This window comes from Apis mellifera, linkage group LG6, assembly GCF_003254395.2.
Source record: "Apis mellifera strain DH4 linkage group LG6, Amel_HAv3.1, whole genome shotgun sequence".
Taxonomy (NCBI): Eukaryota; Metazoa; Arthropoda; class Insecta; order Hymenoptera; family Apidae; genus Apis; species Apis mellifera.
Window position 1 is genome coordinate 5,473,245 of NC_037643.1, and position 12,494 is coordinate 5,485,738.

General features: G+C 25.9%; 2 protein-coding genes across 2 annotated transcripts in view; one reads left to right on the forward strand and one right to left on the reverse strand.

Annotated features, from left to right (window-relative positions):
• LOC550870 overlaps positions 1–12,494 on the forward strand; it is a 195,434-nt gene that overhangs the window by 13,914 nt on the left and 169,026 nt on the right. The window lies entirely within an intron of this gene.
• On the reverse strand, positions 3,346–6,713 carry LOC409626 (chymotrypsin-2). The gene is made up of 7 exons (XM_393127.6): positions 6,566–6,713; positions 5,877–5,947; positions 5,633–5,727; positions 4,951–5,092; positions 4,750–4,863; positions 4,437–4,589; positions 3,346–4,023 (listed from the first exon to the last, which is right to left on the reverse strand). The coding sequence occupies exons 1-7, from the start codon at positions 6,612–6,614 to the stop codon at positions 3,880–3,882; spliced, it is 768 nt and encodes a 255-aa protein (XP_393127.4). The 5' UTR covers positions 6,615–6,713; the 3' UTR covers positions 3,346–3,879.

Below are 12,494 nucleotides of genomic sequence, written 5' to 3' on the forward strand. Positions count from 1 at the left end.
ATATAATTTGAACAATTAATAAAAATACGAAATTTAATCGATGACATCAATCCATCAAATTCTATCTACGAATAAATATTTCATAGCATTTGAAAACAAATCATTTAACATATTGGTTTTAATCAGAAAAAAAGATTTTTCGTGTAATATTTTTCACAGGTGGTATTTATTTTGAAATGCCATTAGTAGAAATATTGAAAAATTTCATGAAAACGTACGATTATTTGATAAATTCTATTTTAAATCGACGACACAAATGCAATAACGCAAATATATATGCATAAATTTATTTTATGAATGTATATATATTTTTATATTATTTTTCCTTGTTTATTTATACAGATATACGTCAATAATAATATGATATAAAAAGTTTTCATTGAATATCGTCATAAAAGAAAATTGTGCACCACGAAAAATGAAAATTTTTCTTTGTTCGAACCGTTTTATTGACCGTTGCCACCAAAATGAAGTCCCGAGTAAATGAAAAGAGGAAAAGGAAACGAATTCGTTTCTCAGATGAGTTTTCCCTTTTCACGAAGAACCATTCCTTCAAGTAGCCTCAAGCAATTTCGCGTTATCATGATAGTGATGATAAGCATAATGTCGTTTATTAATCCTTTGCAGCCCTATATCGAGTTGGAGTCAACATTTTATTGTTTATTTCATTCTTTTTTACAATTTAAAATATATATTATTTACGCTTAATATGGTTATTTAAAATTAGAATCAACGCTTTCTGTTAGATCCTAATAATTAATGATAAATTTTTGCAAATAAATTCCTTTCTGGAATTTATTTATCATAGGTGTGTTGATCTATTCCTCGATTAAATGTATTGTAGTACTTAAAGTTACCACTAGATAGCATAATCATGATTTTTCTGCTAACTGAAACGTTCTTTGAATTTAATATTGTCGATTGTTATTCTTCTAACTAGTAGTAACATATACAAGGCAATATGTTATCACTAAACTTTTCTTTAAATTATTTGTGTGATATAGCTTTTTTTTTATTGAGATGCAGTATTACAACTCAAAATTGAATTTTAAGTAGCTAATAGTTATTAACAGTAGCTTATTAGTGCTTATTAACATCTTAGTTTTTACTTAGTATAGTTTTAATTTTTTTTCTCTAATTAAAATTAAACTACTCGACATTTAAGTCTTGTTTTCTAATTTTAACTTAAGTTATAATAATATTTAAGTTCTCTTAAGTAATATTTAAACTTAAGTTAAAGCATTGTTCTATTTAGTATTAAGTAAATTAATAATAATAATATTTAAATTTTATTTAATGTAATTTAAGTCTTTAATTTAGACAATTCTCTAGAATTAAGTTTTGCAATTAATTCTAAAGAAGTAGTATATTCGTACTAAGTTCTCTCTTTCGATCTCCATGAAATATAAACGAAACTTTCACGTGTTGTAAGATTAAAATTATTAATTAAATTCAGCCAAACCAATTCGCGCAAACTCGGCACCATACCGGTCTAAAACATAGATATATTATGAATATCGTGGACTATGGAAACACGTTAATATTATAATCCTATGAAAATATGATTATAAATCTTAAATAGTTTAAAGAGATATGATATGTTAAATATGATATGTTATTTCATTTGTACATAAATTCAATCCGCTTAGTTGATATTACGAATTTACATTAAATTTATCATTAATAACTTAGTTCAATTTGTGACGGTTTCGTAGTTATATTCATAATTTATGATAGAGGGATACATGAGATGACTGATTTCTTGCGACACGAAGCTTTCACGTGAACAATCTGAATACAAATACGTGAATTATGATATTATTGGATTTCAGCGTTCTTGAATAAACACAAATCTGGAATCAAAATGCAATTGATATTAGCACAGCTGCCAATTCGATGAAAATATTTGAACGCAATTGTAATCGTATATGCCACCGTATATGTAAAACAAGAAAAGCAATATGAGTCGTTAATTATAGTTGATTAATAATAAGCACAAATACAAGTTCATTGTATTGGCGTTATTTCTTTATTTTAAAATAATCTAAATAATGATTTTATAAATGATTAGATTAAATTATATTTACAGAAATTATTTTAGCATTATTTGGAGGATATATAATCATATAATTCCAGAAATATTAAGCTGGAATGATATGTGTATAATTTAATACAACAAATATTTAACAATTTAATAACTATTTAAAATAAATGTTATACGATATAAGTATGACATTTTGAAATGACATGTAACAGTTGTAGCTTCTCAAAATTTTTATCCAATGAAACATCAAATGTACCACACTAGTAACAGGCCAAATTCATAACATAGCATTCATACCAATGCTAAAACAGAAGATTGATTACATACTCAGCAAACGTAAGAAATCTAGCATATTCTTGGGATCAATGACACAACAGAGATTCTTAAGACTCAGGAAAATATCTTAGAATTCATGATCTTTTCAAAGATTTTTCTCTTCTTGATGATTCTGGATGATTCTTTTGCAAATTTAAGTATTTTCTCCAATTGTTGTTTGTTCATATATTACTGGATGATTTTTTATTTTTTTTTTCTCAAAAGTTTGTACTTTTTCTTGTATCTTCAAATTAGATATGATATGAAATTTATATTATATCTATTTTAGGTCAATTAGATTTAACAATCTTATCTAGTTTGCATGATTTGTCTATTATTGTGTAGATAGTATATTGGTATCTTGAACATGGACCTATTAACACGTTGTATCTGATTGCTTGTATACAATTTGATTGATTTAATGTTCTCTATATTGGGTCCATAATGAATCAAATAGGTTTAGTAACATGCATGATGCATGTATTATTTATTTAATGTATATGAGTCAGTTTATTTCAAAAGTTTCAAGTGTATTTCCTATGATAAAATATTATTGGATTGTAAATTTAATTTGTATAATCGAGGGTGATATATTTATAAAATAAAGAAAATGGAAAAATTTCACAGAAAAACATCTCGTTATATTGCATCTCTCATAATTTCCTTTGATTATTATGATGCGTTTTCTGTTTTTCTGTTTCAAATTATCAAATTGTAAGAAAAAATCTTTTACTTTGAAAGAAATGAACTAAAAAAGATATTAAAATTTGTAGAAAGAAATAGAAACAAAAATAGTATGTTTCTTCATCGTTAATTATATAAATATATATACATATAATATTTAATGATTATTTGTAATATTTTTAAAATTGAAACATTTTGATTAATCTAATGATAATTATATTTATTACTTACTATTAAGGGATTACATTATTTTTTATCAATTTTATTTGATAGAATAGGTGATAGATATATATTTAATCTAATTTTTCACAATACTAAGATTAATTTATTTATTTTAAGATAATATATTATAACATATTAGTAACTCATAATCCATATATATGATATTAACTCTTTGCACTCCAAACTTGTTCCATTCGGTTGAACCAATGCATTCTGTGGAATTTCTTACAGCTAATTTATGATTTCACATACAAATTAACGCATATGACTTTTATATTTTAATACTTCATATATCTTTATATATAAAGAAAAAAATTTATTGAATATTAAAGTCTCTATTTCTCTGCTATTCGTTAATTTCTTTATGAATAGAAATAATTTCGTCATTCAATAAAATCAAACTCATCTTCGCTTGAACTAATTTCATTACCGTGTTCCATGCACTAACAAAACTCAAAAATAACTTTGAAAATAATATTTCTAGCGATATTCTATAAATAAAAAATCAAAGATAAATAAATATTGTTAAAGTTTGTTAAAATTGTTGCATCAATCCAAATGACCAAGAATCACTTGTTGGAGCGCAAAGAGTTAATAATCGTGTGTTGTAAAATTTATATAGCATTTTCTTTTATCCAATCAAGATATGATTCAACACGGGTATAGACAGTTGGATAATCAATGAGGGCACAGCCCATTGCCCATGAAACGAGACCAACGAGTTTTCCATTGACGGTCAAGGGACCACCAGAATCACCCTAGATCACAAAAAGAAAAATACAAATTCTAGTTATATTGCAAAACTTTTCAAACTTTTGGAGAGAAGCATTTTATTTTTAATTCCACTTGTTTCATATATATATATTTCAATAATAATGATAAATAAGTAAAAAGAAATTATAACAAGAAATGAATTGAATAACGTAAAATTGTTAGTAAGACAGATTAATAATGAAGGATTGTATAAATTGCAATCCAAGTAACATTCACTTTATGAAAACTTAATAAAAAAAGAATAATTATCTCTTTTTTCTTCTCTCTTTTTCTTTCTTCATGATTAGAATTATAAGAATGAAATGGTTAGAATGAATTAATTAGAGTGAAAAGCCTCAGAAAGGATTGAAAAGTAAAATTATTAAAATTATATTAAATATAAGTTTGACGAACTTACATTACACGATCCTTTTTCACTGGTTGGATAGTATGCACAAATTTGGGATTCGTAAACAGTATAATTTATTTTTTTATACGTTAATTCACAATATTCTTGATTTGCAATTAGGATGTTTACTCGTTGTAAGTAAATAGTTGTTGGTCCTCCTTGCTGCAATTATATAATTCATACAAAAAATTAAAAAATTATCTGTAATATTATGTATAATATTACAAAAGTTTAATAATACATTTATATTGTTACGTTTCAATTAAATAAAAATAAAAATAGAATTGAAATGAAACAATAATATTTTATAAATTTCATTTACTCTAAGTCTGCCCCAGCCAGAAACAGTTGCCAAATCATTTGGCTTAATGATGTCGTTTGGTGATGGAAGAGGGACGGAGGAAATTGTATTCGATAGTGTAAATGATGTCTTAACCTGTAACAAAAAAAGCATAATAATAGTACTTGTTTCGTGGTGTCAATTATTAATCATTAACTTGAGAAAAATTTGTAATTTAAATACTTTGAGTAATGCTATGTCGTTCTTCCACGAATCTGAAACGTTGTATTTTTCGTGAACAATGATTTCATTGACATCATTCTCGTATCTTGGATTGGCCAGATTGATCGTGCCTGCCACAACTTTGATATCTTCTGAAAATTTACTGTAAAAAGAAAAAATAAATAAATAAATAAATAAAAAGAAAAAAAAATGAGAAAGAATTAAAATAAATTCTGTTGATATTTTCTATTTTTCAATTCTTTGATGACATAATTTCTGATAACTTTTCTAATAATTGATAATTTATAAAAAAATCTCCTTGCATTTTTTTGATAAAGATTATCATCTGGAGCAAACAATGAAAAATGATAATCAAAAGAAAAGTGCATACCTCAAATTTTATATTATAAAAAAATTAGGATTTCATTGTCGTTCAGAAATTTTAAAATATTTCTGTATTTCCAATTTTCAAAAACTTTAATATATATAATATCAATCATAAATTCATAATCCATAAATTGTATGCATGCTCTTTAATGAAATCATTTATATCGAATTGTTATATTAACATCAAGTTAAATTTCTCTACATTTTTAAACTTTTGAGAATAAATAAATAAATAAATAATTGTTCTTTTAAGATAAGGTGTGATATATCGATTTCTGGAGAATAGTTTTGAAGAAAATATCATTTATTGACTTACCCATGGACGCAATGCGCTGCAGTAATCACATAATTTTCATTGAGAATAGATCCACCGCAAAAATGGAAAGAGCTAAATTTGTTCTGCAGTGATACCTAAAAATGAAAAAAAATATTCTAGTAATTCAAGAAAATAGATGATAGATTCGTATTTTTTTTTTTTTTTTGACAAATATCATTTGCAATCTTTCTCTTCTTGATTCCAAGTTTTTTTTTTATAATATATATATTATAAAATAACTTACTTGATAAGGAATTTCTCCTTCTTTGGCATCCTCCCCATTTATAATTTTTGGATTATAATTCCAAGATAATGCTGTTATGCAAATAATAATAGCATATAATAATTAGTTTCTAATAATTAAGGGTGAAACATTGTTCATCATGAAACTGTGATCGATTACTCTGCTTATTGGCTGCATTAATAAATCGCACGAATATGTACAAAAAGTACTCTTCAATTTTCGATTTTGGAAAATTCTGTATTGTTTCCACTTCACTACGACGTTTGACAAAGTTTAAATGTTAGTTAAATAAATTAAATAAAATGAAGGGATAAAATAAAATGAAATAATATAAAACTTTGTTGTTTTATTATAGAGAAATAAATTTTAATATATTGCATATATAATTCAATTTAAAAATCAATAATTTAATTTAAATTATTAACGCGATAAATCTAATAAATTATACAGGATATATATTTATATAGAGTATTAATACTAGATTTTGTATGAGATTTGAAATGTCTAAGAATTTTAGTATAATTTTTTATAGGTTTTAATCTATATTAAATCAAATTTTATTAATTTTTAACAATTGATTGAACAACGTTAAAAAATGAAAAAAAAAATAATAATTGATAATACGAATTGATATAAAAATAATAAAAAAATTGATCGATTTAATCTTTCTTTTTAACAAAAATTCTTACCATTAATTAATGCAATTAATGCACAAAAAATAAAAAATTTTTTGATCATGCTTGTTTCGATCAGCACTATTCACTAATTATACTTTTATACTTTTTTATTTGATTAAACGCGCAATATAATCGTATGTACAACTGAATCGAAATATCAGGGAAGATATATTTTATAGTCTCGCTCATAATACAATATATAATATTTATTTTAAGTTAAGATTAGATATCACATTTCTTAAATATCAATATTGCGTAATTAATTATTTTCAAATAATATAGATATTTGTTGATAACATCCACAGATTCATTTTTATTTGTTTCAATATTATTTGGAATTATAATATTATTTGAAGTACCACGATTATTATATATTACGAATTTTTAATTAATAATTTCATTTGTTTATGAAGCTATTCGTTTCTTTAAAGTGAAGGGAGCTGATGTTTAATGTTGAATCACTCAAATTTATTATGACTTATTATAATTTCTCATCCCCGGTTAAAAAAAATTTTTAGTTAAAATATAGAGACAATTAAAGTTAGACAATTAAATGATAATTATATTAATATAATAATATAGCATTTTACGTAGAATAATTTACATATTCAATTATTCATTATTTGCATCGAATAATATTTTTCGAATGGATATCCAGGAATAAAATTTAATATTCAATAATTAAATAAATTAAATAATATATATTTGTATGATTACTATCCATTTGTATTATATACATATTCTGTAAGAATATGTGACTTCAAATAACATACTTTGGATTTTTCCTAAATTAATCTTTGGAAATTTTGATAAGTATTTATCGATAATTTTGATAAGTAAATATTGACACGATGAAAGACAGTTTTTTGAAACAGTACTCTATCATATTTAATTGATATATTTTAATAAAGAATTAATTTATTTTATAATATATAAAATTATAAAATTATAAATTAACATTGCAATATAGAAATCTTTTTTTTTTGTAATTTTTTATATTATCTGTATTTTATCTTATATATAATACATTTTTAGATGTATATATTATATATAAGATATTAAAAATATACATTATGTTGAGATACATGCAAGAGTTTTATTTGCATGTAACATATTAGAGTCATTATTATCTAAAAGAATATAGAAAAACACATATTGTTTTTTCCTAATCTTTTAAACATATCTTTATTTTAATAAAAGGAAAAATATACGCAGGATCATACTATCTATATATTATTTATCTTATGGATATTTTGCAATTTATAATTTAAACTTATAATGAGAATGATTATCAATATTTATATAACATATCAATATGTGAGTGATTCCCTTAATAATCTTATCTATCATTATAATGATTTATGATCTTATTTCTGGAATAAAAATTTGTATCTTTATTAATGTATTTACTTCTACTGCTAGGATTATTATTGTCATTATGATTTTTGCTTTCGATGATTGATATATGATATATTTTCATTCGAAATTTTTTCCAACACGAAAAATTTTCCAATACAGAAATATTTTTCGATTCCTTTTCGATCCAACAAATATTATTATTTATTTATTATTCCCAAAAAATTTATAATCCTTTTTATTTATCCAATTTTCTTATTCGAGAATCTCCTCCATGAATTTCCCGTGTCAAGATATCACAATGATACACGTATAATATAAAGAAAAATATATAATTATTTCAAGTATTTCAGGATTTATATATTTTCTTCCATGTCCAATGCCTTATTAAAATCTCTAATTACATCACTCGTTATCATTCTTCTTTTCTATATTCGAATCGTCCTCTCTACTTTTCCTCCATCTCCTTTTCACTCTGCTCCCTGAATTATTCGAAGTATCCGCTCTTAAAATATCGATTTCTACAAAAGCGCAGACGGAATGAACGATTCAAAGGTTATCCGAGGAAAACGAGGACTCTTGAGGCGGGGGTGTTCGTGTGAATTATTCGAGAGTGCAGTTTTCTTTCCCTTGGCCGGAAGGGTTGGATTTCGGATGAAAAACCGGGAAACGAAAAGTCTCATTTTCGAGGAGAGACGCGGTTTCTTAAAAAGTAAGCATCGCTAAATTTCTTCCTTCTTTCGTCTGTAACCAAAGGAACGTCTAAAATCTAATTTTCTTAATCGATAGTTGGCCAAATAAATTACTCTTTTTTTTTAAACGTGTAACGAGTCGACTTTATAGATAAAAGAAGATCTTTATTGTAGAAATATAAAAGTATATTTTTTTATAAATATTTTATTCTCCTTTTTAATTATAATATTATACATGGAATTTTGAAGGATCTAAAAAGTTTCATTGACAGATATCATTATGGAATTCGATTATTCACATTTTCTAACATCACTGAAAAAAAAAAAAAAAATAAAAGATCTAAATTTGGAATATTACAAAATATACTAGAATGGAAGAAATATTAGATAAGATACATACCTTTTTTTTTTGTTCTATATTCCTTAAGATAAGTAATTTTTTTTAGATTTATTTCTATAAAGTGTAAAAAAGTGAATAAAAGATGTATGGTATTTCCAATAGTTTGAAAAATGAACAAAAATATCAGATAAGATGCTCCAAGTTGACGTGAAGTGGAGTGATATAACGGCTCATAAATCCCTATTATTATTCATCTCATAATGGCCGTGTAGATTGGTAATTACCAGTGGTTACCAGGAAATGCACATCGATCCTTTTTAGTTCGCCAGGTGGCACCGGAAACGGGAGCAACACGTGAACCTCTCTCTCTCTCTCTCTCTCTCTCTCTCTCTGGAGAGAGGATGGCGTATTGATCCTTACAGCACCACCTCACCTGCTATCCTTTTTCAACCGGTGGCATTATCCTTTCTAAATCTGGCGTCAGTGGAGGGACATAATTGCATTTAGATTGATCGCGTTAAGCGTTCGTTTACCCTCGTAATTTAAGAAACGGATATGCAGATAAATTTTTGACAGGATAGATGACAAGATCGTGAACGTGATCGTACCTTTGTGGGAGATAAATCCGATCGTTTCTATGTAAATAAAAGATTTTGACAAGATTTTATCATTTTTCAACTAATTTGAAATATTAATCTCGAATAATGCCATTATTGATTTAGTATTTACGATTCTAATATAGAATAATAGTTCTTAGAAAGAGACTTATCTATTGTTTATTATTTTATTTTTACTTTTATTTGATATTTATAAGACTTTTACTTGAACTTATTTTTTCCTCTCGTCGAATTTAAAATCAGAAAATAATAATTCAATATTTCCTGTTATTATTTCGAATGAATTGATGTTATCTCCGTTTTCCAAATGATAATGTACTATTTTATCTTTGATCGTATAATTTTTTTCTCGAACACAATACATTAAGTATTCTGATTAGGAAAAAATTGTCCAAGCACTCTACACGTGTCACTTTTTTCCAAATTAATTTTTGGGCAAATGCGAAAAATGTTTGTATATAGAAAATTATATTGAAAAATCGATGTACTCCAACATTATCATGGATGTTACATTTTTTTCTCTGATAACGATTTCGATCAAATTAAACGATGGTGGTTTACACGAATATCATCAAATATCATCCAAATATCTTTTATATAAATATATATGTAAAACGTAAAGTTCACGAAAGTAATCTTCTTACGTTATTAACGCCGAGGTCACGATTTATGGTCATTTAACGTAGATATATACGTCTTACGTTCTTTACGGATCAATAATTCACATCGGACGCAGGATCCTCTCTGTTCTTCTTGCGAATGTCACGAACAGGGAGCTGAGACGTGATATACCTGACAAATACTATTTTTAAAATTTAAATTTTTACATAGATGGCAGCATAGATATTACAATTGGAAATGTTGGAAGTGTTGGGGATGTTGAAGCTTGATTAATTAATCGTTGCGTATTTGATCCTTTCACGAGAATCGATTTTTATTAGACGTCTGTATAGAGGATTAGAAAAATTGATATCGATAAAAACTTTCGATAATAATTACCTTCTGATTTCACTGAATTTCTCGATAAAATTCTTATCTTGGAATTTCTAACTGAAATATAAAATGGAACAATTATATCACAATTTAGATTTTGATTAGGAAATAGAAAGATTTCAGTTTAAACTTAACTTAGGAAAATAAATTACCTGTTTATTTCTATAAATATGGAAAATAAAATTAAATTATCTTGGATAAATTGAAGAAAATTAATATTTCGAAATCAATGATTTTAGGACGAAGATAATTTCATTATGTCTATAAATATTTGATATTAAATTCATTGTAACAAAAAAAGAGGTTCTCATATTTTTTTCATTCTAATTTTCTTACACGGAACAGAGAGGATCTATGAGAAATAAAAAGAAAAAAAGAAATAAAAGAAATTCCATCGTGCTTTTGAAAATAATATAATATTTTGCATCTTTCAATTAATTATTAATTCATGTTTTTGGAAATTTCTTCCAACATTTATTTTTCATTAATGTCACATTATAATTGCTCGAAACGATAATTCGAATTATTAAGCATCCTTTAATCCCAGAAATCCTCACGTTTTAAAATCATTTGAAATACCTAATAACCGATGAACAGTTATACAGGTGGCGATAAATAGAATTAATTTAATCGATGGAATTTAGGGGTGCGTTGAACTCCAGCATCGGATTCCAGCATCCCCTTTTACATTCTTACGACATTCTCGTCATTCTCGGGGGCCAAACATCTATTATGACTCGGATGGCATCATTGATTATTCAGATTCGGAGTGGAGAAAGAAATATAAACGCATGTATTGGTCGAATAACGTTTGCAAACGATGTTTAACAATGTATGCTCGTTGAAACTTGTTACATCTTGTATGGTTATGCGAGATATGGTATATAAAGCCACTATTTCTTCTTATTTGCCAAAACCGTGGAGCTGAATAATCCACTTTGTAGAATAGAAATTTTTAATTTATTTTTCTTTGTATTTTCAAGACTTATATCCAATAATAGCTTCAAGTATTTGGATATTAATTTTATGATGAAAATTGGCGTGTATGTGGAATATAACAGGCCGAGAAGGAATTTTTTTAAAGAAATGAAACAATATCTTTTCATTTTTTCGAATATTTCGTAATTTTGCTTCATCTCATCCCAAAAATTGATTTTTAAAAATGATATTTCGCTTAAAAAAAAAATTAAGGAATTGTTTGTAACATTTTATTAAAAAGTATTTAATAAATTATTAAAAAAAAAGAAACTATTCTTTTTGACGTTTCTATTATTTGATTCTATTCAAATTGCGAACAAAATGTTTATTGTTCTGTTCTAATTGGAAGAAATATTTGAACAGTCTCGTTATTAAAACTACCAGTATTATACATGGATATACAAAGAAACTCCAGTTATATCTTCCCTTCACGAAAATTTCTTGGATGCAGATAAATAACGTTTGCCCTCATCTCTTTGACGAGCAGCTTTCTCCAAATGAAATTTACTTTCCTCGATTATCGAAACAGCTTATTATTATCCTTTGATCCAAATTTACAATGGCCTCTTTCTAAAAATATTCGTTTACAATCATTATTTTACAATTATCGTCAACGTACACAACTCTTGATACATTTCTCGCGTGTATTCGAAATATCCGATTAATATCAATTTTCAACCTTTATTTTTTCACGTTTCATTCCGCATGGATGGTGCGCGGAAACCAAACGAAACAAATCCGGCAAGTGGCGATGCCATTACGGATTCAATCTTCCAGTACATGGGAGAACAAATACGCAGAGGGGGAGGGAGGGATTGCATCGATATCCTTTGTCAAAAGAGCTGTCACAGATGTATATATATTGTATAAAGTGGTTAACCGATTGTGCAAAGCAGTTTTGCGGATTATTCTCTCTCTGTAACGATGAATTTCACTCGTATAAATAAGAGTAGGAATGAAAGGAC